At 39.9% G+C, this 21,770-nt stretch overlaps 1 protein-coding gene across 1 annotated transcript in view; it reads right to left on the bottom strand.

Annotated features, from left to right (window-relative positions):
• Positions 1-14,189, bottom strand: part of GABRA4 (gamma-aminobutyric acid type A receptor subunit alpha4) — a 50,088-nt gene extending 35,899 nt beyond the window's left edge. The window contains exons 1-5 of the mRNA XM_071556547.1: positions 13,923-14,189; positions 13,717-13,835; positions 4,222-4,289; positions 1,548-1,768; positions 1,361-1,443 (exon numbers count right to left, since the gene is read on the bottom strand). Of these exons, the coding sequence (XP_071412648.1) occupies positions 1,361-1,443; positions 1,548-1,768; positions 4,222-4,289; positions 13,717-13,835; positions 13,923-14,005 (574 nt within the window). The 5' untranslated portion in view covers positions 14,006-14,189. The remainder of the gene's footprint in view (positions 1-1,360; positions 1,444-1,547; positions 1,769-4,221; positions 4,290-13,716; positions 13,836-13,922) is intronic.
• Between the last annotated feature and the right edge of the window lie 7,581 nt (positions 14,190-21,770).

Genomic DNA, 21,770 nt, shown 5'->3' with positions numbered 1-21,770 from the left:
AGATTGGGTGCACATTTCTTTACAGAAAAGAATGATTATCCTAAAAACTACAATATTTTAAACTTCTGTTTAAAATATTTGCCAGAAACCATTGGTCTGTAAAAAATTCACAATAGCCCCAAAATAAGCACACACAAAGAAACACTTTACATTTAATGCAAAAGACATAACTTTGGGCTAGCATTCAATCCCTACACAGTCCAAACTCCTGTTAAAATGTAATCAAATCAGTCTTACATTTGATATGGCTACATGTTATTTCAAGTTTCACTGTGGAAAATATGAGTGTTCAACACAATTTCTGTTGGCTGGTGATTGTCTGAAGAAATATGCCTGTGGAGGAGCCCCCACTAGAAAAGCAACCCTACCACACAGCTGATACCACAGCCAAACATTGCAGCACCTGGTCTCCAGTCTCACTGTAACAGGGATGAAAAATAATATCAGAGTAATGTCTTTAATACTCCCCTTTAGGTTGACCACCCAGTTGTAGAAGCTAATTTATGCTAAGGAAAAACTGCGAGGGTTCTCCAAGCATTCCTGACTTAAGAGCTCTGACATCAAGGAAAACAGATTAATGTCCAGCCGCTAACTACATGGTAGTGTTTAAACAGAGAAGTCAGTGACCAAAAAGTCTCAAAAACTTAAAGATAGTTTATTGAATGCACCAACTATCCCCAGGGCTCTCAGCAGCCTCTGCTTTGGATTCAAAGTAGAGAACCATAACTACCTCCCTTGGTTATTATGCAGCCTGTCCCAAAATGTGCCTTCTAGTCAAAGTTTGGACATTTTAAAAAAACCTACATCTGACTTCAAAGCAGAAAAGGAAAGTAATCTGCACTAAGATTCTTCTCACCAGTTTAAAAATTATTTGTCTTGTTTAAACTTGCCATGCAGACAATTACCAGTAAAGATCAAATCTCTGCACAAAACCTACACATCTATCTTAGGATGTCAATATGCCTCCACTACCTGTAGGGAAAATCAAATAACCTGCTTCCCTTTGTGCCTTTTACCTTGCTGTTCTAAGCTGAGTTTGTCTTCTCCAGAGAATCTCTCACTTTACTAGGTATCCAATTCCTTACTAAGAACCAAGAAAAACTATATATTTCAAGCAACTGTATAGCCAGAATAGTTGGGTTTAACATAATAGCTGAATCTCTGCCTGCTTTGCAGTTCTCTGGGTTTAATTTCTAAGGTCCTACATAAAATTCCCAAGAAACTTAACAGGAGTTTTGTCTGTATAGGGATTGTATATCAAGATGTATCTGTATATATTCAGAAAGTCTAGCAATTGCTCAAAATTTACTTCTACTATTTAAATTCTGTAGTTACAAGAAATTTCATAATTGCAACTTACAACTCCCAAATTTGAGAGGACAAGCATGACCATCCATGGGAAAATCCACTAATCTCATGGGACACTCTGCACTTATTGTAAGCCTATAATGGAACAAATTAAATAGTCTCTGGTTGCCATTTTGTCTAGGCAGTATAACTTTTGCATACAATAATTTTTAGAAGTAAAAAAAAACCACATTACATACCTCATTGTGTACAGGATGGTGCCATTTCTCATTATTCTGAAGAGTTTATTTGGGGCTGTCATATTATGTGCAACAGACTTTTTCCCATTCCTGAAGAAAGTGTCTGGAGTCCACACCTTCGAGACCATCAAGTTATTAAGTCTTAAAATTTCAATAGGGCCATCATATTTTAATCTTTTATCTACCCATGTCTGACGAAAGAAGACATCCATTGTATATTCCTGTATTAAATTGCAGAAAAATAAAGATCAGGTTTGCGTGTGTGTTTCCTGTAAAAGAAGAAATCCCTCAGAAGCACAGAAACCTTTAGTGAAGAAAATACTAAGTCTACTACACAAACATTTCCAATTAAAGTGTCTTGTGTACTACTTAATAGCTTAATTTCTTACATTAGTCATATCAACAAATTGCTACACATTTAATCATTAAGAAATAATTATTGTAATAAGGTTGCAGGAAACAGGCAACTGAATTTGTAGTCAAGCACATAACTGGGAACAAAATGATCTCTGACAAGAAGTGTCAACAGATTTTTAAAGAAAATATATCCATGGATTTGTGGCTACTGGCTAAATTTAAAATACCAGGACAAACAATTACTTCCACTTTAAAGTTAGGAAACAAAACTTAATTTCATCTCATGGAAAGTAGGCTTTTAGCTGAGGAAAGCTCTTTGTCATGTCCACAAAAAATGGATAATAAATTACACATTGACTTGCATATATATACACACTTTTTAAACTATGTAATTATCCCATTAACCCTCAGAAAAGCCATTCAGATGCTCCAAAGAAAACATGCAAACAACTGCAGACAGAGACACATCATGAGAAATCACATGTGAATGAATGAATGAATGAAGGAAAGCATTTCTCATCTTGGGAAGATAAAGCATTCACACACACACACACACACACACACACACACACACACACACACACACACACAAAATCCACAGCATGTGGCATTGAGAAAGGTAGCATGGAAAGTTTTAAGTCCTTTCAAACTTAGAGATGTGATTTTGTTAAGCTAAAAATGTTTTCTGGCTTCATTCCAAATTCTTCTGCGTGATGTTACCATTGAAACTACTTGTAAGGCCATATCTATTCACACTGGCAAGGAGGCACATCTACTAGTGTAATGCATTTTAGGATTATATGTGTTGTCTTTTCCATGACTGCATCCTCCACTGTGATGTAGTTAATCCATGAAAAGTGTCTTTTCTACTGTCATTTCTTGCTGGTGACTGCATAGCTCACAAGTGGTAGTTTCTGTTATTAGCTTCCACATGACAGATTTTGTAATATATGATTTCAACTACTTGCATTACACTGGGTACTAAAGAAACTAAAAAGACATTCTGACCATCTCCTGTTGTACTGAGACCATAGCACACCTCACTATTGCAGTGAGTTTTTTGAGTGCAGGCACATTCAGATTACATTGGGTCACTTATGGATACATTAACTAAAAGGTATCCCCAAACCAATTCCTGGATCCCTGAATAGCCTCCTAACTAATCCCTCATGATGAAAGAGGAAATGTCTGCTGTGGAGTCTCCCTTTACAAGTTCCTTACCTACCTTCAGTCCATGTTCTCACTTCTGCCTTCTCCAATGTAACTATTAACTTCCCACGAGGCACCATGTAAAATGCTCCAATGGAACCTGAGAGATGCCACACATCTCTCATTGTAGATTTGAGGCACATATTACTCTATTTCCTTGGCATTTCCAGATTCTTGTACCCCTTGTCACATTAATAGGCATCATACTGTACATGACAACCAATGAAGGGGCAAGATGCATTTCAATATCAGACTGCTGTCACACTTCTAGTCCTTGAAAAAATATCTTGCTATCACATACCTTTCCACATGATAGAGGCAAATCAGGTGCACCACAAAGTGAATGAAAGCACTATATGGGAAGAAAATTACTACCCTGAAACTGCCTTTTCCATGAAGAAGTTCAGTTTAGCACATATGGCTGTGTTACTTCCATAGGATTTCTTGAATAATTTATAAAAAGAGAACCTACTGTATGATTTAAGGGTATACTGCTGTATTTTAGAAGCTGGTGTGAGTTCTGCTGGATTTGACCTTGAAAGCAAAAGCCATTCAGTCCCAAATAATAGAACATGCAAATGTAACTTTTCTCCTCTCCTACTATTTCATGCATGTCACATTCAGTTTCTGCAAATACTTATGAAAGCTCTTATCAGTCAAACATTTGCTGAAAGTGATGCTAAAAAGAGCACAAAGATCAGCAAAGGGCATTCATCTGAAATGAAAACGTCAACAGGTGTTTGTGAAGTGATGACATTATTATTCACCTGAGAATAACACAAGTTTCAGAAACGAAAAGCAATTTCAAAGATATTACACATTTTCCCCACAGTAGACTGACTTACTCCCTGCAAGGCCTGATTCTGCCTCTACACCATGAAAATCTGTTTTAAATCCTACGAAGTGAATTCTTTAAGCCAGCTAAAACTCACTGAAAATGTGACCAGAATCAGACCTCATGGATCTAATTATAACCTGTAAATTAAGCTGTTACTAATCTTGCCTAATTTGCATGATTGACAGAACAGTACAGATGAAGCATCCACTCCGACTGCAGTTAATGGTTTCTCAGAACCAGGAAACGGCATTTTATCCCAGAAATACATACCATTTCTACATCAGAAACAGGTCCAAAACTGGTGACATATATATCTGTTTTGACTTCAGTAACAGGACCTAATGTATGAAAAGGAAGTGAGCAAGAAAATTTGAATTTTGCAGGTCAACAATTCCCATAAATGATCCTGGCATGTGAACAGTTACCGCTTTCAGGGTTCTGTGGATGAGCAAGAGCAAAATGCAAACAGAGGTCAATTCAGACAAATCCCAAATAAAAAGCACTGCTCAATTATCTTTACCACATAAGTAAATCAAAAGCAGCATTTCCATGCAAATCCCCATTCAGAAAACCAGAGCTGACTCAACGACTAAGAAAACTGATGCCAAAAAGTTAAAAGCCTCAGAGTAAACACTGAATTCAGGGAATGCACTTTGCTCAAGACATTTATTACTAATATTTGGTCCTACTGGTAATAACTGAACTATGAACATTAGCATGCCACACACTAGGCAATTTAGTACTGCAGGACCAAGAACTGCATCCATATCCCAAGAGGTACTTAAGTGCTTTAACACTAACATTCAAAATAAAAGTTACATGTCTAAGTATTTTTGAGGGTCTGTACCTACATCCACATCCTGCTACGAAGCCTGTCTTGAAAGAACTAGTAATACTCAGGACATTGTTAAAAATAGGGCACCGAGTAGAGGTCTAGCACTTTCACACAGCTGCATATGGCACAAATCAACAAAGCAAGCAATTTCTTTTTAATTATAATTTCCTTTACTACTTTGACATTTCAGAGGGGCATTCACTCTACAGTTCCCCTTAAACCAAAGAACACACTAATTTCACTGGAATTTAGGTCTGTTCCCAATGTAAAAGGCAAGAAAGCTGCTAATCATTACCAGCTGTTAAGATGATTCTGTGATCAAAGCATTAGCTAACAGTTTAATTCAGGTAATTAACTCACAGCATAAACTAAAAAATTTTTTTAAAAATCTGACAGTCTTACCAAACAGTATCTGTTTAAAAAAAACCACGTGTGATCTACAAATCCACAACCAATTTCTAAACCCCTACAACTCAAATTTCTAAGGAGGATAAGTTGCTCAAGTCTGTTAATTCAGGCTTTAGCATAGTATTTGCAATCTAAAAGTGAAAGGAGGAAAAACTTAACAGAGTTAGCAGCAGAAGAATATGTTCCTCTTGAAAAAAAAAAAAAATCACTTCACAGATGTCACTTTGAATCAAACGGCAAAAGGAATAAAAGAAATAAGCAATGGGAAAATAGGGAATCTATATTTCCTGCACCTAGAATGAGTCTCAAGCTACATACAAAAAAAAAATAAAACCATGTAAAATAATTTTACTAAAGAATTTTCAAATTATGTAGATAAGAACAGCAACCAATTTTTCAGTTAAATGTCAAAAAAATTACTTTGCTGGAAGCTAAGTTTCTCAGACATTTTTTTCATGATAAAATAAAAAAAAATTACTATACATAAGTTGGTAGCTCAGTGGTCCCTGGAAGGTTGGATAGTTTGGCATGTCTATCTTGAAGAGGTTTTAAGAAGCAACTCCCAGGTTCCAGATAACACACTTTCATACCACACCATTTGTTTTGCAATGGGTTGCTCTCTAAAACATGTCAAATGGAAGCTGCTCCCCTTTCTACAGATAGCGAAGTGTTCGTTAGGTCAGGGAAATCCATTAATATTTAGATCATTTGTTTTACTGATGACATAGTCCAATGACATTTCCTGAATATAATTATTTCTGAAGAGAAGAGTTCCAAGAGATTAGAAGGGAAGACATTCATCTACAGTGTTAGAAAATAGGAGAGAAAAGCCCAATCATACTTGCACCTATAAATAGAAAAGATCCAACTGCAACTGACCTCCCATAATCAACACTACTATAATGTATCTATGGTTGTTTTAAATATATAAATATTTATTTCACTTAAACTGAAAATATTTCCAGAATCAGTTCTATAGAAATAAAAAAAGTAATTTTTCCCACATAGCTTTAATAGGAAAACACAGGAATTAGTCTTTGTTAAGAGAATAATGACTACTGCACTCAGTTCCTGTAAGAATTTCTTTCAGAAACTGACTTCCATACTCAGTATTCTCTTATAATTGAGAAATAGAGACTAATCCCTGAATTCCTTTTAGGAACTGCTTTACTTGTTAGTTCTAAGAAACCACATAGGAATAATTCTCAAATAAACTCCAAACGTTTAACTGTTTTTCTTCTGATGGTATATTTTTTTCTTTAGGTCACAGAACACTGTAATTTTATAACTATATCAAATTGAGCAAGAGGACAGATTTTTCCCAGAGACATGAGCTCCTTCTCCTCAGACATTGATTTCTTTTGTTCTATTAAACGATTACAGCTTCACAGGCAATAAGTGTTTCGAGGCTTTCTGCAACTTTGGTTTTTTTGAGTTTCTCAGAAAGAGGAGAGCTAAGACCAAAGCTAATCTACAAATCATCAAGCCTATGACTTAATGCTATTAGAAATACTATAGCAGAAGCACAGGACTAAAACTATGCTTGAGTCCACTCTTCAGTAATTGCTATTCTGTTCTCAAATATTTATTAGTATGACCCTTGAGAAAGAAGGAATCAGGAACTCTCAGACAATAATGAGGCCACAAAATAATGTTCACTTTTCATTGCTTGCCCAATATGATGTCAGAATAGCAACAAAACAAGTGGTAAAATCACATTTAATCCACTAGAAAATGGCAGATGAATAAGGATCTAGAAATATTTTAGGTATCCTAACAGTTACCCAGTTAGTACTGACATACAAATCCTTGCTTTGCAGCCAAAACCTTGGTAAAATATTTGTGTCTGGTAGGAGCAAAGACAGCATCAAGAGACAGTGAAGCTGATTATCTCCCTAATGCTTTCTCTCCAATTGCAGCCCTTTCATGCTCCACGTCTTCCACCTACATTGGCTTTAACAGTTGTGAAATGACATGTCTTGGATTTTCTAGCACATCCCAGTACTTAATGCCAACCAGGACTATCTATGGTGCCACCAATATCTATCCCTTATTCTTCTTGTTCTAGAAGAAAACATCACTCCAAGTGGTAACAATAGTGGGGGTATAAATAGCAAGTCATGCTGCTGATTCTTTTTAAACTATTATTAATCGTGGGAATTCCTGTCAACGAGGAGGTGATCTATAGTCACCTAACCTACTTTTACAGGTGATTTAAGCAGCTCTCCAAAATGAATGTATTGCACCACTAAATCAACTCAGGCTCTGCAAGCAGATCCTATTAGAATCCCTAACACTATTACCAGCAATAAAATGCAGTGAGTTGTAAGAAGGCCAATTAACTTTAAATATGACCACTTGGTATTATCCTTCAATGGATATTCAGAAAGTATCTATCCACCATAAATCTTCAGGAATGCTGAAGAACTATTTATAACATACTGGTGTGTATTTTTATGTCAATGAAATAGGAGGAGCATCCTACACACTGCAGTGGGAACAGTTAAGTCTGAATCACTGCTTGCAAGATAATATACTTTAAAGAAGCTCAAGAAGGATTAAAAGCAACCCCTGCAAAAAGCCAGAATAGTTCAGTGTTATGGATGTTACATGTGGGCTGAAGTAGCGATGCTGGGCCCTAACCCTGTGAAGAGGAACATAAGACAGCTCTCCCAGGCATTTTATGTCAACATATGGGTTGAACTGCAGCACAGCTCCCAATGAAAGACTTTGGGCTCCATTATTCCCACGTCTCCATAGGCAACTGTCACTGCAGGGATCTCCACTGTATGTAAACAGCCAAATCCTGAACAGGCTTTCTGTACATTGCAAATTTGGCCATGAAGAGTCACACAACTAATCAGGAACATTAGCAAACAAGTCTGTTCAATGGTTTCAGCATACAAAGTACAATTTAAACGCTAAGAGCAGTTATTGCTACTATTATGAAATCAGTCCCAGGATACATAAACTGCATAAAATTCTATTACATCAGTTCCTACAGCTACATTTAAAAAAAAAAAAGTAGCTGCTACAGATTTTTTAAATATAACTACATGTGAAAGATTTGGTGATTTCTCTTTCCAAATTCTTGCTGCCTGAATAGAGTTGACATTTTTTAAGTGAAGGAAAAAAAGAAGAAAAAGATCTTTCATATGAAGCATGTCTCTTGTTTCATTTTATCAGAAAGAACAGCTAAGGACACCTGCTATATGTAAGAATTCTATTCAGAAGCCAAAACAACTAGATAGGGCATTTTTAAAAAATTAAAGTAGAATTCTAACACCTGGGCTACATTCTCCACCAAAAGACAACACAACAAACACAGGAGCACACAACAACCATTGTCTCTATGTATGTTTATCCATCAGCATATCTGAACCTGAAAAGGGAAAAACATACCACCAGAGATTACTGTTTCTTTGCCTGTTTATGAGCAGATCATCTCTGCTGAGACAGCCAATAAGCTTGATGCTGGTGCCAGTTTTCATGATGTGGACACCTGTCTACTAAGAACTGGACTATGAATATCAGCTAATTTTATACAGATCACTGAACAACAGACAGATGGTAATGACTTCAAGCATTACTAACCTGGGCCAAATTCAAATCCGTCACCTATAGGTATCTAACACCATATCCTGTTAAGCTTTGAGTCATCTACTCTCACCAGCTGAGGAAGACTGGACAACTGCCTGAAAAAAAAAAATGACCAGCCTCACTTTATGATGCCCACTTCAAGTCCATTTGCAATAAAAAATAAAAATAAATTAGAATATCTATTATGCTGAGCAATGGAATCTTGAAGGTAGACATGAGTTCCTAGTAAGAGCAGATAATCATGTAGATATTTTTATTTTCTCTAAAAACAGAAAATTGTCTTTGCTCTTCCAGTGTATTCTGTGTTTATTTTCTGACTAAAGTCCTGCAATGACAGGAAATGAAACTCTTCAGAAATGCTGTTCATCAGCTAACATCACACAGCCTAGACAGGGCAGAGAAGCCCTCTCCTACCCTTCCTATGGGAGACAGTGGCCAACATATTTAATTCCACCAAGTACTGAGGTGCACTTTCACAGGTCAGATCATGAGAAAGAATACAAAAAGAAGAAGAAAATAAAAAGTGAAATAAACACACACAGTCCTGTTCCTTCTACTCATGAGTCAGTGTACAGGGCAGTTTCCAAAGAGAAAGCCACAGAGCTAACACCATTTCAGTAGCTGATAGTGAGACTCAAAGCTCATGCAAGACTCTGAACAGAACTCAGGAAAAGAGAGGGCTGCAGCTTTCACTGACTGATGGGCAACCACACCACAATGTGCCAGTAACACACTGTGGGCCATGCCAACAGCTTGTAGTGAGCAGGTTTCACAGTCACCCAAGAGCCTTGTGCAGGAGGCAAGTAACACACCATCGTCTTTCTTTGGTCTGGCCATACAACTGGCCATTAAAAGCACGACACCAGAGTTGAGACGTTCTTTAAAAAATGAGCAGATACATGGCAGCACACTGTGATGCTGTCCTCATCAACTTCAGTCCCTCTTTTCCTTACTACTTCCCTAGGTGGGCGGTTCCGTGGTGTGATGGTGAGCACTCCAGACTCTGATCACAAGGTCATGAGTTCGAGTCTCAGTGGAGACCGTACCGGGCAGTTAAATGCCTCCCTGCCATCCCGATCCCGTCAGATCTTGGATGCTCAGCAGGGTCAGCCCCGGTTAGTACCGGGTGCTGTAGACAGTCCTGAGGACTTCACTGTCACTGTCCAAGCTCGCTCGGCCGTGGCAGATGGACCTTGGGACTTAAAACAGTGGGGCCAGTTCTGCGCACGCTGAGCCTCACCTAAAAAATCCACTGCGTAGGCTCGAAGGGCACACCCCCACCTGGGGAGAGCCCTTCCCAAATCTTCGTTCGCGAAGTTTGGCCATACATACATACATACTTCCCTAGGTCCTGGTTTAAGTGTGCTGAATTACTTTATCCTGAAAGTTTCAAACACACCATTACAGTTTTTAAAGTTACAGTCTGATACAGGTTTCAATCAGCTCTTGCTTACATCAAAAGTTGCTCAGGTACTGCCTGAAACCACGCAGGGGTTTAAAATGGCAAGTCAGACCCAAGCCTTTTACTTCAAGTCAATAACGCGCTATTCAAAGACTTAAGAATTCTACCATCACTTTGAAGCTAATCACCAGAAGGGAAACAAGGTGATTTACAGAGAAAATCCAACTTTTTAAACTTTCCATAGTTTTTATTCATGTCACACAAAAAGTTTTTAAAAGCAGATGAAAACTTGAGACAGTGATTTAATTAGAAATGCCTTTACTCCAAACTTTCACAGCTGAATCAAAATAGCATTGCAGTAGTACTCTTGAAGTATTCCAGCAGATAATGCTTTTAATTGAGGACACCACAAGCAGCTTCTGTAAAAATTCTGGTTTTATAGAGTGGTTTTGACCAGGAGACCCACTTGGATTACAAATTGCATGCTGAAATTCCAGATAATGATATAACAGAGCATACAGTGCAGGAAATTAAATTACTTCATTTCCATCACACTATTTTCAAACATCATATAACATTACTTCATTCATTAGTCCCTAAATACCTTCCCTCTACTAAAACTCAGAACTCTTATGCATTTAAAGTCTTCCTGACAGCAGTTGTGGTTTTTTTTAAATTTCTTACATGAAACTGCCCATTCTGCTTTGTTTTATTAAATTTCAAGGTGACATTTCTTTGCTTTGGTCTCAAGTCCTTACATTCCCTCCCCACCCACCTTAACAAGAACTTTCACTTAAACGATTTTTAATAATCTTTTTCAGAAACGCTTCTGGTCTTTTTTATTACACTAAGCACTGTGAGGTTTGGTAGTAAACGACAGCAACCTTTTGGGTTTATAAAGTTCATTTAATAAAGTGAATATTTAATGAAAGGTGTCAACCCAATGACATGGGGAACTTCATTCTTCTGTTAACTCTCAACATATGCCATGCTCCTGAATAAGTACCACCAAAACAAGTTTCCAAGTACTCCACTGAGGTTAACAACTCTCCTGGAAGACAACTTCATATTTGTAAGCATGCTCAAGAAATTTAACTTCTTCATAACTACTACAGAAAACTTTGATCCGGTTTTTGGAAAGCTCCAAAATAAAGCATTTTCTATTTTACTCTGCACTTGAACATTCATGCACCGTTATTTGTGATTACTGTGGAATATACCAACAAAATTCAGAATTTGGCTACCTGCCCCAGTCTGATTTTAAAGATAATCTGCACCAGAATTAGAAATATTTTCATTAATTTAAAGTTTAAAATCAGCATCAGTCAGACCTCTGAGAGGCATTATGTTCTTAAAATAAATCTTCATTTCATTTCAGGCCATGTGAAAACTAGATCGTGAATCAGCTTCAAGAAGAAAACAAAAATAAGTGTTCTGCTATTCATCAAAAAGTGATGTAGCTTTTACATTACCAAAACACACTATATTTTCCATCTCTAAACATTCTCATCTCCTCTGACATTTTGTTTGCTAGCTATAGTATAAACTAGCAAGTGACCACTTTCAGGATACAAGTCCCATTTGTCATAAAGATTTATCAGGAAAAAAACCCAACAAAATATAGAGAAAAGTTGATTTTTATATTCTATATTTCAATAATCAATCCATAGTTATTACCCTGAGTAATGTCTAAATGTGAAATCTGATCAATTACAGAAATATTTTCTTTGACTGATTTTTGTTGAGTTTTTTTATTTGTTCCTCAAATCAGATGAAGATAATTTTCACTCTAAGGAGCTAAGCAGGCAGGCCTCCTCTTCAAAAACAATGTCTTTTTCACCCATGTTTTACCAAGAAGTTCAAAACTCAAAGATGAGTTGTGTAGATATAAACCATACAAATGGTTGTAAGGAAGGGAGAAGAAAGAAAGAGTATAATAACCATTTTGTGAAATATTCACCCAGAAGGGTTTTACCCAGGCTGAAATCACGGGTTTTTTCGTCCTTCTCTCATTTTCTTTAATATTGCCAATATGAAAGTTCAAGAAGATACAATGAACTTTTTCTCCTTGATTGCATTTTGCTCAAAGTCTCCAACACTTACAGGGGGAAAAGTTCTACTCTTGCAAAATATTCTGCGAAGGACAACTGTATTAAAATGAAAATCAACATATAGTACATATTTAGTAGTTGCTTAATTTTGGAAACCTGATAATGCTCATGAAGCAAATTTGCTAGATGACTAATTAGTTGGCATTCAACCTAAAATGATACCAAACATAGCACATCTCTTGTATGCGTGCAGAAGTATCTGTAACCTCTGCACAAAGACTAAACTGCAAAAGGCTATCAGTTCCCAATGATTCCTCCGAGTGTTAATAAATTTAGCTTCGCTCTCACTTAATGTGTAAACCAACTTAAGAAGGCCTCGTTTATTCAATACATTCAAAATAATAAAGGAGTGATCAACAGTGCCAGGTGTTGTCCTTTAATGATCATGCAAGTAACCACTGTATATGACACATGGGGAACGTGTTGGCATACATGTCAGTGTAGATGGATCATGTGTATGAAGAAGGTACTTTCAGAGGAGGAAGAAAGTATTTTGCAACATAAACCTACGCAAGTATCTCATTCACTCTTGCACAGGAAACAGCCTATAAAACCCTTCTTATAGCTTTATGCAACATAACAAGTGCTGAAGCATTTCCTTATAATCTTTTTTTCTAATTTCAAATTTGCATTTTCTGTATCTTCATTCCAGATTACAAAATAAATTTTTATTTTGTCTGCATTTTAATGATTTTTTTGTTCGAAGTCCCTACACAGAAACATTAGAATCAATAAAGAACACCAAATCTGGCTGCTTCTTCAGCATCACAAAACTGTATCTTAACAGCCTGGGGTACAAAAGAGGCCCAAAATCCCCACATGCAGAACACAGGTGAAGGCAAATCTGAAACTCCTCCACATCTAATTCCTATACAGCAATTAAGTCTACTTCTAAAAACAACCGGTGTGCTCAGACACCTGAGCTCTGGTATTCCTTAACTAGCGGAACAGAACCCATCAAAGACTAAGGTTCAAAGTACTGTCGTTTCTACTAGGACCCGATCGCGGCATTTACGGGTCAAAAAACTGTTAAGAACGAGAAGAATGTGGATGTTAGACAGGTCCCTCCATCCCCACCAAGCCGACGCACACCGGCTTCAGGGCTTATTTTTCCTCCAGCGCAGCAGCCCGAACCCAGGATGTGGGGAGAGCAGCGAAGCGGGGGCTGAGCCCTGGGCCACCCCAGTGGGGCCCCCACAGTCGAGACTGCGCAGCACCCTCCGGGGCTTTCGGGGCCAGGAGCTGCCTCGCTGCCAGCCCTTCCCAGAGGGCTCGAACCCCGGGGCGAGGAGTGGGGACACACCCCCACGTTTTCGGTCAGTAACGGGTTGGTCCGAGCGGTGAGCGCTGCGTCCCCCGCCCCTGCCCAGCGACCCCCGCCCGCCTTCGCCACCGCGCCGCCACCGTACCCCCGAATCCCGGTCGCAGCCGGTTGTCATAGCCATCCAGGAGGCTGTTCAGGATACTGGTGAAATTCTCCGGCCGCAATTTCTCCTCTTTTTTGCTCTGCCCCGGCGGCCCGGTGAGACTGCGAGGCAAAGAGGGAGTGGGTGAGCGGAGCCGCCGGGAGCCCGCGGTGGGCAGCGGCACCGGGACCGGCCGCCGGGGTACTCACCACGTCGCCAGGCACAGGCAGTGCAGGAGGGCGATGGAAAGACCCGAGGACATGGCGATGGCTGGCTCCTTGGCAGAAACCATCTTTGCATGCCATACTTCACGCCTGGGCACGTTAAGCGCCTTGTCCGAGGCGGGGAGGGGGACGCGGGGCCCGGCGGGGGGGCGGCGGCCCCCGGCGGTCCCACATGCGCGGCGCCCCGGTTGCCAGGCGCCCGGCACGGGCGGAGGAGCGGCGAGCGAGTTTCCCGGCACCGTTAACTCTCTCGGGGCAACAGGCGCCTCTCCCCCGTGCCCACCCCCGCCCCGCCCCGCACGCGGCCCCGCGCTCCGCCCCGCGCTCCCCTCCGGGCCGGGACCCGCAGCCCGCCCGTGGGGGGCGGAGGTGGCTGCCGGGGTGGGAAGGGCGGCCGGGGGCGTCGCGGGGGTGTCGCGGGGGTGACCGTGCTGGAGAAGTCTTCGTTCGTCCCGATCGTCTCTGCTCTCGAAGCAGGGGAACAAAACCGAAGGCGGGGGCGGGAGAGGGTGATTAATTCTCCGGCAGAGGAGGATCTGGGAGCAGGAGGGTCCGTCCCTTCACTCCGGTGGGAAAGGAGTCAGGGAAGGGGAAGAGGAGGGGAAAAGGAGCTCTAATTTCAAGGTTAAAACAGAGCGCACCTAAAACAGATGGGAGTGACTGGGTTATCCCAGGTTTCTAAAAGCAAAAATGCCAGAATAAGGGAATGGTTTCACATTATACCTGGGATTTTTTTCTTTTTTTTTCTCTTATCAGTCCTATAATTAGGAAACAAGATTCAGTGACCCAAAAAATTTCCATTATGCAAGGTCCAAGGGATTCTGCAAGAAGTACAGTAAAATCCACTCAGAAGTGTTGGTAGTCTGTCAAAGGCTATTGGGATGGTTGGGTGGAGTGGGGAAGAAAGGGGGGGAAAGGAGGAGAATGGGAGTTGTTCTCTACACAACAGGTATTGGCCATAGACAACTTGTTCTTCTGATTAAGTGTGCTGCAGATACAGTTGTTTAGGTTTGGAAATCAATGTGCATGTCAATTTTAATGTAGATGGTGAAGTTCATCGTGCAGGAGCACATTAGAGCAGGTGTTGTAATTGACTCAAAAACTACAGTACTGTCAATGCTGATATAAAAAGGCTTTATTCATTACCTACTACAGTATCTTCCAGCACTGAAATGCCTGATTATCTTCAAAACTACTGTACACTTGAAATCTTCCTGATTGTACTTCAGAGCTTGTTCCAGCTAGCATGCCCTTTGCTGATTTGTTTGAAAAACAATTAAAGTTGTGCTTGAAATCCATTTGGCTTGCTGACGCTGTTTATCTTTCAAAAAACTCTGTCTAGGCAGTCAGTTCTGCTTCCAATTTTAAAAGCCCTATTTAGGCCTCTGCAGATTACTAGTCTGCTTCCTGAGATTTTGACAGGATCCTCATCTTCTGACTGCCTTACAGGATCCTGTTCTGACTGCCTCACTGGAACAACAAATGCACTGCTAAAACCTCACAGAGTGGGGCAGCCTGTCTGTGGATGACACACACACTTTGTGCAGTGTTTACAAGCCTGGACAATGCAGACAGTAGGATGTCGTGCCAAGGTCACTTCAGCTCCTGTGATAAGGCTCTGGAAGCAGCCTGTTTAACTCCACATACAGGTGAAAACCAGCACGACAGCCAAAGTCCACTTCTCTGACTTCATTAGCAATCTGGTCAGGAACAACAGAAGGATGGATGTGCAGATCTTCAAGAGTATAATTTACCCAGATTCAGATAAGTTTGTCTGGGTCAATCAGCCACTTATGATCCTCTATATAGTGTTGTGATTTGTTTTTCTGGACCAGTCTTCTGTTCTAGCATAGACTATGACAAGGGGATACTTAGAAAAGTAAAGAGAGTCTCTAGGTTTTCTCCCTTGCAATAAAAATCCTGCTGGCTAGTCACAGACACAAAGCAAAACGTGGCTCTAAAGCAGTGTCACTTCTAGCAGCTGCTGAGGAAAAAAAGCAAACAACACCCTAACAGAGCTGGGCACCCCCTTGTGTTTAGTTCGTTTTATTACCTTCTACATACGTATAGACACCTGAGCAAACTGAAATGGAAAGGTCAAGTGGCATTCACTAGTAATGATCTCACCCCATGAATGTCACACAACCCCCTCTCAAATCCATGCCTGGAGTCAGTAGTTCTGCTACAGGTAGAAATCAAAGAAACTCACTCGATTATCCCCCTTTCATCAAATCAGGAGCTGAGCTGGTCTTTGATTTCTAAGTTCTTTAGAACAAAAAAATAGCATTATTGATACTTTTTATCTCTTCAGTACAGATACTTCACTAAAGTAACTGAAGTAACCTTCAGTAAAGGTAACATCAGGTTACAAGAGTCATCAACATGCCAGGACAAGAAGTACTTGTGGCTTCTAAGAAGATCCTCATGTGGTTTTTAATAAGAAAATACCCTTCTGTCACACTCAGCCTGCCTCAGGTTGTCCTTGATATCTGAAAAACTATGTCATTCGTAGATAGCTGAACCTTTTCCAAAACTACACTTGAAGGAAACATAAACCAGTTCAAAATAGCAATAAACAGTCCCATAAGCCAGGTATATCACCTCTGGGTATTTGTTTATTATACATTGCCCTGGTTAATATCAACATTTTTTGAATTACAACTATTACAGATATTTTTGCAATGTTTTTGTAGCATAGACACACAGAAACTTCCAAGGTGCTTGTTTGTCACCAGTAGATGTATGCTGACTTGAAAAACACTGCTTCAAATGGTCTTTGATCTCTTCACAGAATATCTGGGTTATATCATCTCTCTAAAAGAACTTGGTGACTCCAGGAAGAATTTAGTGGTCACAGGCTGGATTGATGGTCTCTAAAAGTGTTTGCTGAATTCAGCATTTTCCCAGCTTATCCAGCTTTTACCACGAATTCTTCCAAGATTTCTCTGAAGAAATCTCCCCCATCGGGGACTATTGTAAGAAGAGGACTATTTTTGCCAGGCTCCATATGCTCAGAAAGCACTTGAATTTCTTAAATAGATTTTTTTCTTTTACTGTCCCTATGCTGATGCATCCTACTAATGATTTTTGATGAAACAGACATTTTGGCCAAGTCTCAAAAGAGTTTTATCCAAAGCAATGGATCTGCAAGGGTAGCTTAATCATTTTTTATTTGTCACAACAGACAGAGAAGCAGAAATTTTTTTATCATGCTTCTCATTTCTACTTTACCATCAGCTTAAGTGGAAAAAAATAATGCCAAGGTTATGGATTCAATCCCCTCTGTGGACCCTTGACTTAAGAGTTGGATTCAATGATCTTTGTGGGTCCCTTCCAACTCAGAAGAGTCTGTGAATACATCTGTGAATCTGTGAAGCCGGGGTGGTTTTTTTGGTTTGTTTTTTTTTTTTTTTTTTTGTTTTGTTTTTTTTTTGGTGGTTTTTTTTTTTTTTTTTTTTGTGGAAGACATTATCTAATCTTTCCAGGTTGTTTTTGTTGTTGTTGTTTGACTATTTTTTTTCTCTTTTTTTTTTCCCTTTTGTAACCTGTAGGCTCTACAAACACTACAGGTTATATAAGTAAACTATAGGTTGCATCCTTTTCCCCAGCAGATTTCATTATTCAGCTGATTTTGACATGATTTAGTTCTAGCGTCAAATCCATGAAGACAGCAAGATTATATTAAAAAGATTGTGAAAATCTTTAATGCCCAGCTATATGTTGCATAGTTAAAACCCTCTAACTTTTAGAAAAGAGGAGATAAAACTGGGATAACTGCTGAGCATCTCAGTCTTTCTAAGACATTGATTTCTTGGATATTTTACAGTTTCTATGCATATCAATAGAGTCTCTCACAGTCTAGATCAAACAACTTGTTCTTCACTTACATCTTTTCTAAAAATCAGGGGTTGAGTATCCATTCTCCAGAAAATGCATACCCTAATCCCACTTTTGGCAGATAACCAAGAAAAGACATGATTTTCTTTTCTGAGCACATAACTAAAGGGTTTTTCACTTCCCTCCTCTCCTACAACTGATTAAGGAGATCATGGAAACCTACAAAAAACCCACTTGTCCTTGGCTTTATCAAGACTTTGATCTGGAATTCAGAGAAAGCCTGTACTGCCTGTTCAGGGAAAAGTTTTTCATCAGTGGGAATAGCAGGACACTGAGGGTCTTGATTGCACCTCTAATGATGCACTTACTGTTTAAGAAGTGTGGATTTGGGGCACATCGATTGCTCTGTTCTGGGAACAGAAAGACACAAGCTTCAGCTCTTTCTGGCTCTTCTTCCAATCCTGCTTTCACTTCCTGCTGTAGTTCTAGTAGATTTCTTTCCAGATTCTTGAGCATCTCATTACAGTTTTTTACCTATGTACTTTCTTCTTTCAAGAACTTACAGTCTAGATAGATAAGGGTAAGGACTAGACACAAGAAAGCTATTATTTCTGTCTTGCTGGGAAAGGAGATGCAAAATGCTTAAGTAGCAATGCAACAGCGTGCATGAAATGTAACTGCTTCCCCTATAAGAAATTTGCAGCAGAATAGGAGCTTAATTCCAGTCTGCTGTGTCCCAGATCAGTTCTCCAATCACTACCTAATCTGTCTTTTCAAAGCACAGCGTTAGCTCTGTGTAAAACTGAACCTTCAGATGGCCCAGCTTTGCTTCACTTCCATGGCCAGAACTCCTACGAAACTGCAGAAACTGATGCTGACATGCATTTAGCTGTGTATTTTTTCCTCTGACATATGGTATTTACAAGACTGTTCTACAGTATCATGGTTATTTTAACACACGTCCTTGATTGCTTGGAATAAGACTAGAAAAGCCTTTTGAGTAACAAATATATATATATATATATATATATATATATATGTATGTATATATATATATACCCACACATATATATTGCTATTACTGATTGCAAGAGGATTTATATGGATTCTAGTGATTGACACATGGATGTTTAAGGAGGTAAACTGTGAGCTTCATGTTTAAGGAGACCTTTACACTGCAATTGAAATGTGTTTGTGGAAGCACTCACTGCAGGAACTGCAATTTGGGGGGAAAAGTTGTTGTCAACAAGAAAGCAGTAGAGAATTCATATGTCTCCATCTCTTGTTTCTCATTTGACCCCAATGCTTCCTCAGCACACACACTCATATCACTGACCCATGTCACATCTGCAGCAGGAGCCTAGAGATGCAGGGACCATCAGGTCAAGTCACATTTACGTCCACAGTGGCAAAGTGGGAAATCAAGCAGATCTGATTTCTGTCTCTAAAATGGCCATCCCCAGAAAAAAAAGATAAGAAAACCTCTTCATGTGGGGGGAAATACATATTTTTCTAAAAGCAGTACAACGTTGGGTTTTTTTTTTCATTGAGATGAAGGCAGCCAGGGTTGTGGGGAGGAATCTGGGAAGTCACTGCCCTTTAATGCAAAATGTGTCAAAAATTTTGGTTGCCCTGAGCAACAGTTGTAAACCTTCTGTAGCATTCAGAAGTGATAGGCAGGGGAGAGAGGGGCAGGAGGCTGAGGCAGGGGGAGCTTGTGGGGGCTTCCATGGCTCAGAAGGAGAGGGGAGGAAGGCTGAGTGCTCCCATTTGCAGTCTCCTTCTGGTTCCTGCTTTCAGGCAGAGCCTCCTGTTCTGCCACCTACTTTTAAGATTGCTGCATCCTGTTGCTGGCAACTGTTCCCAGAGGGAACAACAGAGCAGGAACACCAACAAACTGCCTCCTTGGAAAGCTTCATGTTCCCAGTCATTGCATGTCTGTTCATCCCAGAAGTATATGAACCATGGGCAGATGCATGAGGAATGAATTATATATGCCATGGAAGCCGTAGGTCTGGCCTCTGACACACTGAAGCCACTGGCAACAGCTCTAGTGATTTTCTCCTTGCCTTCCTGGTGCTTGGCTTGTCCAGGTCTCTCAAAGGCAGGAGGAGCCCTATTTTTCATTAAAAGAGGGAGAGGAAAAACTTGAAAAGTCTTTGGATTGTACAGTGTGGGGAAAAAAACCTGAAAATTTGACTTACAAGGTACTGCATAAAGAGCCAAAAATCCTGCAGACAGGAAAGTAAAAGTGAAATTTCTGAATCTCATGAGCCCTGTGAGGCTTACTTCTGATTCTCAAACTTCTGGGGCTAGCAATACTTCAAAGGCTCGGCTTATGCTGCTCTTCCCTTGTGTTGCCATGCTGGGCGGTTGGTGAGGGTTCAACACCACCTCTTCCTTGACATTGATGTTAAAGTAAGCAGAGACAGTTGGCTTTGGTTTGATTCACTTCTCAACACTGCTCTCTTTGCTAATGTCAAACACACACAGTAACAGAGACCTTCCCTTCTACCTTGGAAGAGGTACATCCTTCATAACATTTGGAGAAATATTATGGCTTCAGAAGGAGCAAGGCATACAATCACAGGTGTTCTGTGTTTACCTTCTCACAAGAGATAGCTCATATAGTGGTACCCCAAATATCATGAAAACTTTCCTTATAGTGAGAACATTTTTGCATTAAATAATAATTGCAGCATTTGTGCATGAGGTAGAGAATATTCCCTTCAACAAGTTTTAGTGTAAAAGCAAACAGAATGACTTGGGCGTTTATGCAGAGCTGCCAAGCAGACTGGCCCAGAGGTCTGTAAACAGCAAAAAAAATTGGAGTTTAGACCTGTAAGTTCTGATTGCAGAAGCAAAATTTCCCATTTTGATAATACACTTAGTCTACAGAAGACACGCAACCAATCTGCTCTTCATTACCATCTGGTGGTTGTTGCATGGAGTGGCATTACTTGCAACTCAAAAAGTGGCTGAGGGAAATTTTCACATCATCACCAGAAAGGAAAGGGCACTATAGCAGCAGTGGGCAGCACAAGGGGGCTGGTTTTGTCTTGTAGCCATTAATACAAAAGCATCAGGTCCAGAAAACACTGACAAAATGAGCGGGTGGAAAAGAGAAGATTAAGAAGCATCTGGTGGTACTTCAGCATTTCATCAAGTAATTTAAGGCATACCTGAATATTACTTGCAGCGTTCTGAGAACTATTTGGGAAACAGTGTGCTGTTCCCTCCCACTGACAGCAATGGCAGCAGAGACCATTTGGCAAGATAAGGTGTTTGTTAACCACTTTTCATAACTTGTTCTGAGATCTTCACTACTGATCCAGAGAGGTGTCTTACAGTGGTAACCTAGCAGGAGCCCTATGTTCTCAGTGATAAGCAAGAGGAAACTAATCCTATTCTACAGCCGGATTGGGGAGCTAGCTCACCTCTTGTGCAGTTTGTTCTATCCACTGTATAGTCTCTTCCCCTTCCCACACAGTGATTTCATCGAAGGGAAACTTTGCAGTGTGATTCAGCTTGGAAGTGACTGTCAGAAGTCATTGGTCCAAAGTGCTCAAAGCACAGCCAGCCTCAAATCAGGTAGGTTCAGGGCCTCTGAGGCCATCCTTACCCTTTTCAATCTTCCAGGAGTATTTCTTATCCTTGGAGTATTGCTTATGAAGGAAGGGTCATCTGCTCTTCTACTGAGTGAAAGATGACTGATGAAGTACAATATACTTTAACTTTTACCTAAGTGTATGGGTCAAAAAATAATTGATGTATAGTGACAAGTAAACTCTAAGTAGTTTGCAACAATACAAATATAAACTCTTGGCCACAGTCACAGAGCATGCTAGTCTGTATAAACCATGTGATTGACCCAGTCCAGCTGTAGCACTTTGTGTCTCTTATGTACTAGACTGAGTTTTTCAAAACTAGCATAAAAAAAAATCATTATTGTAATTATGAAATTCACAAAGGACAATGCACTTAAAAGCATAAATA

Source organism: Pithys albifrons, chromosome 5 (genome assembly GCF_047495875.1).
Source record: "Pithys albifrons albifrons isolate INPA30051 chromosome 5, PitAlb_v1, whole genome shotgun sequence".
Lineage (NCBI taxonomy): Eukaryota > Metazoa > Chordata > Aves > Passeriformes > Thamnophilidae > Pithys > Pithys albifrons.
The sequence above is the reverse complement of the archived record's forward strand: the minus strand, read 5'-3'. Positions and strand labels throughout refer to the sequence as shown.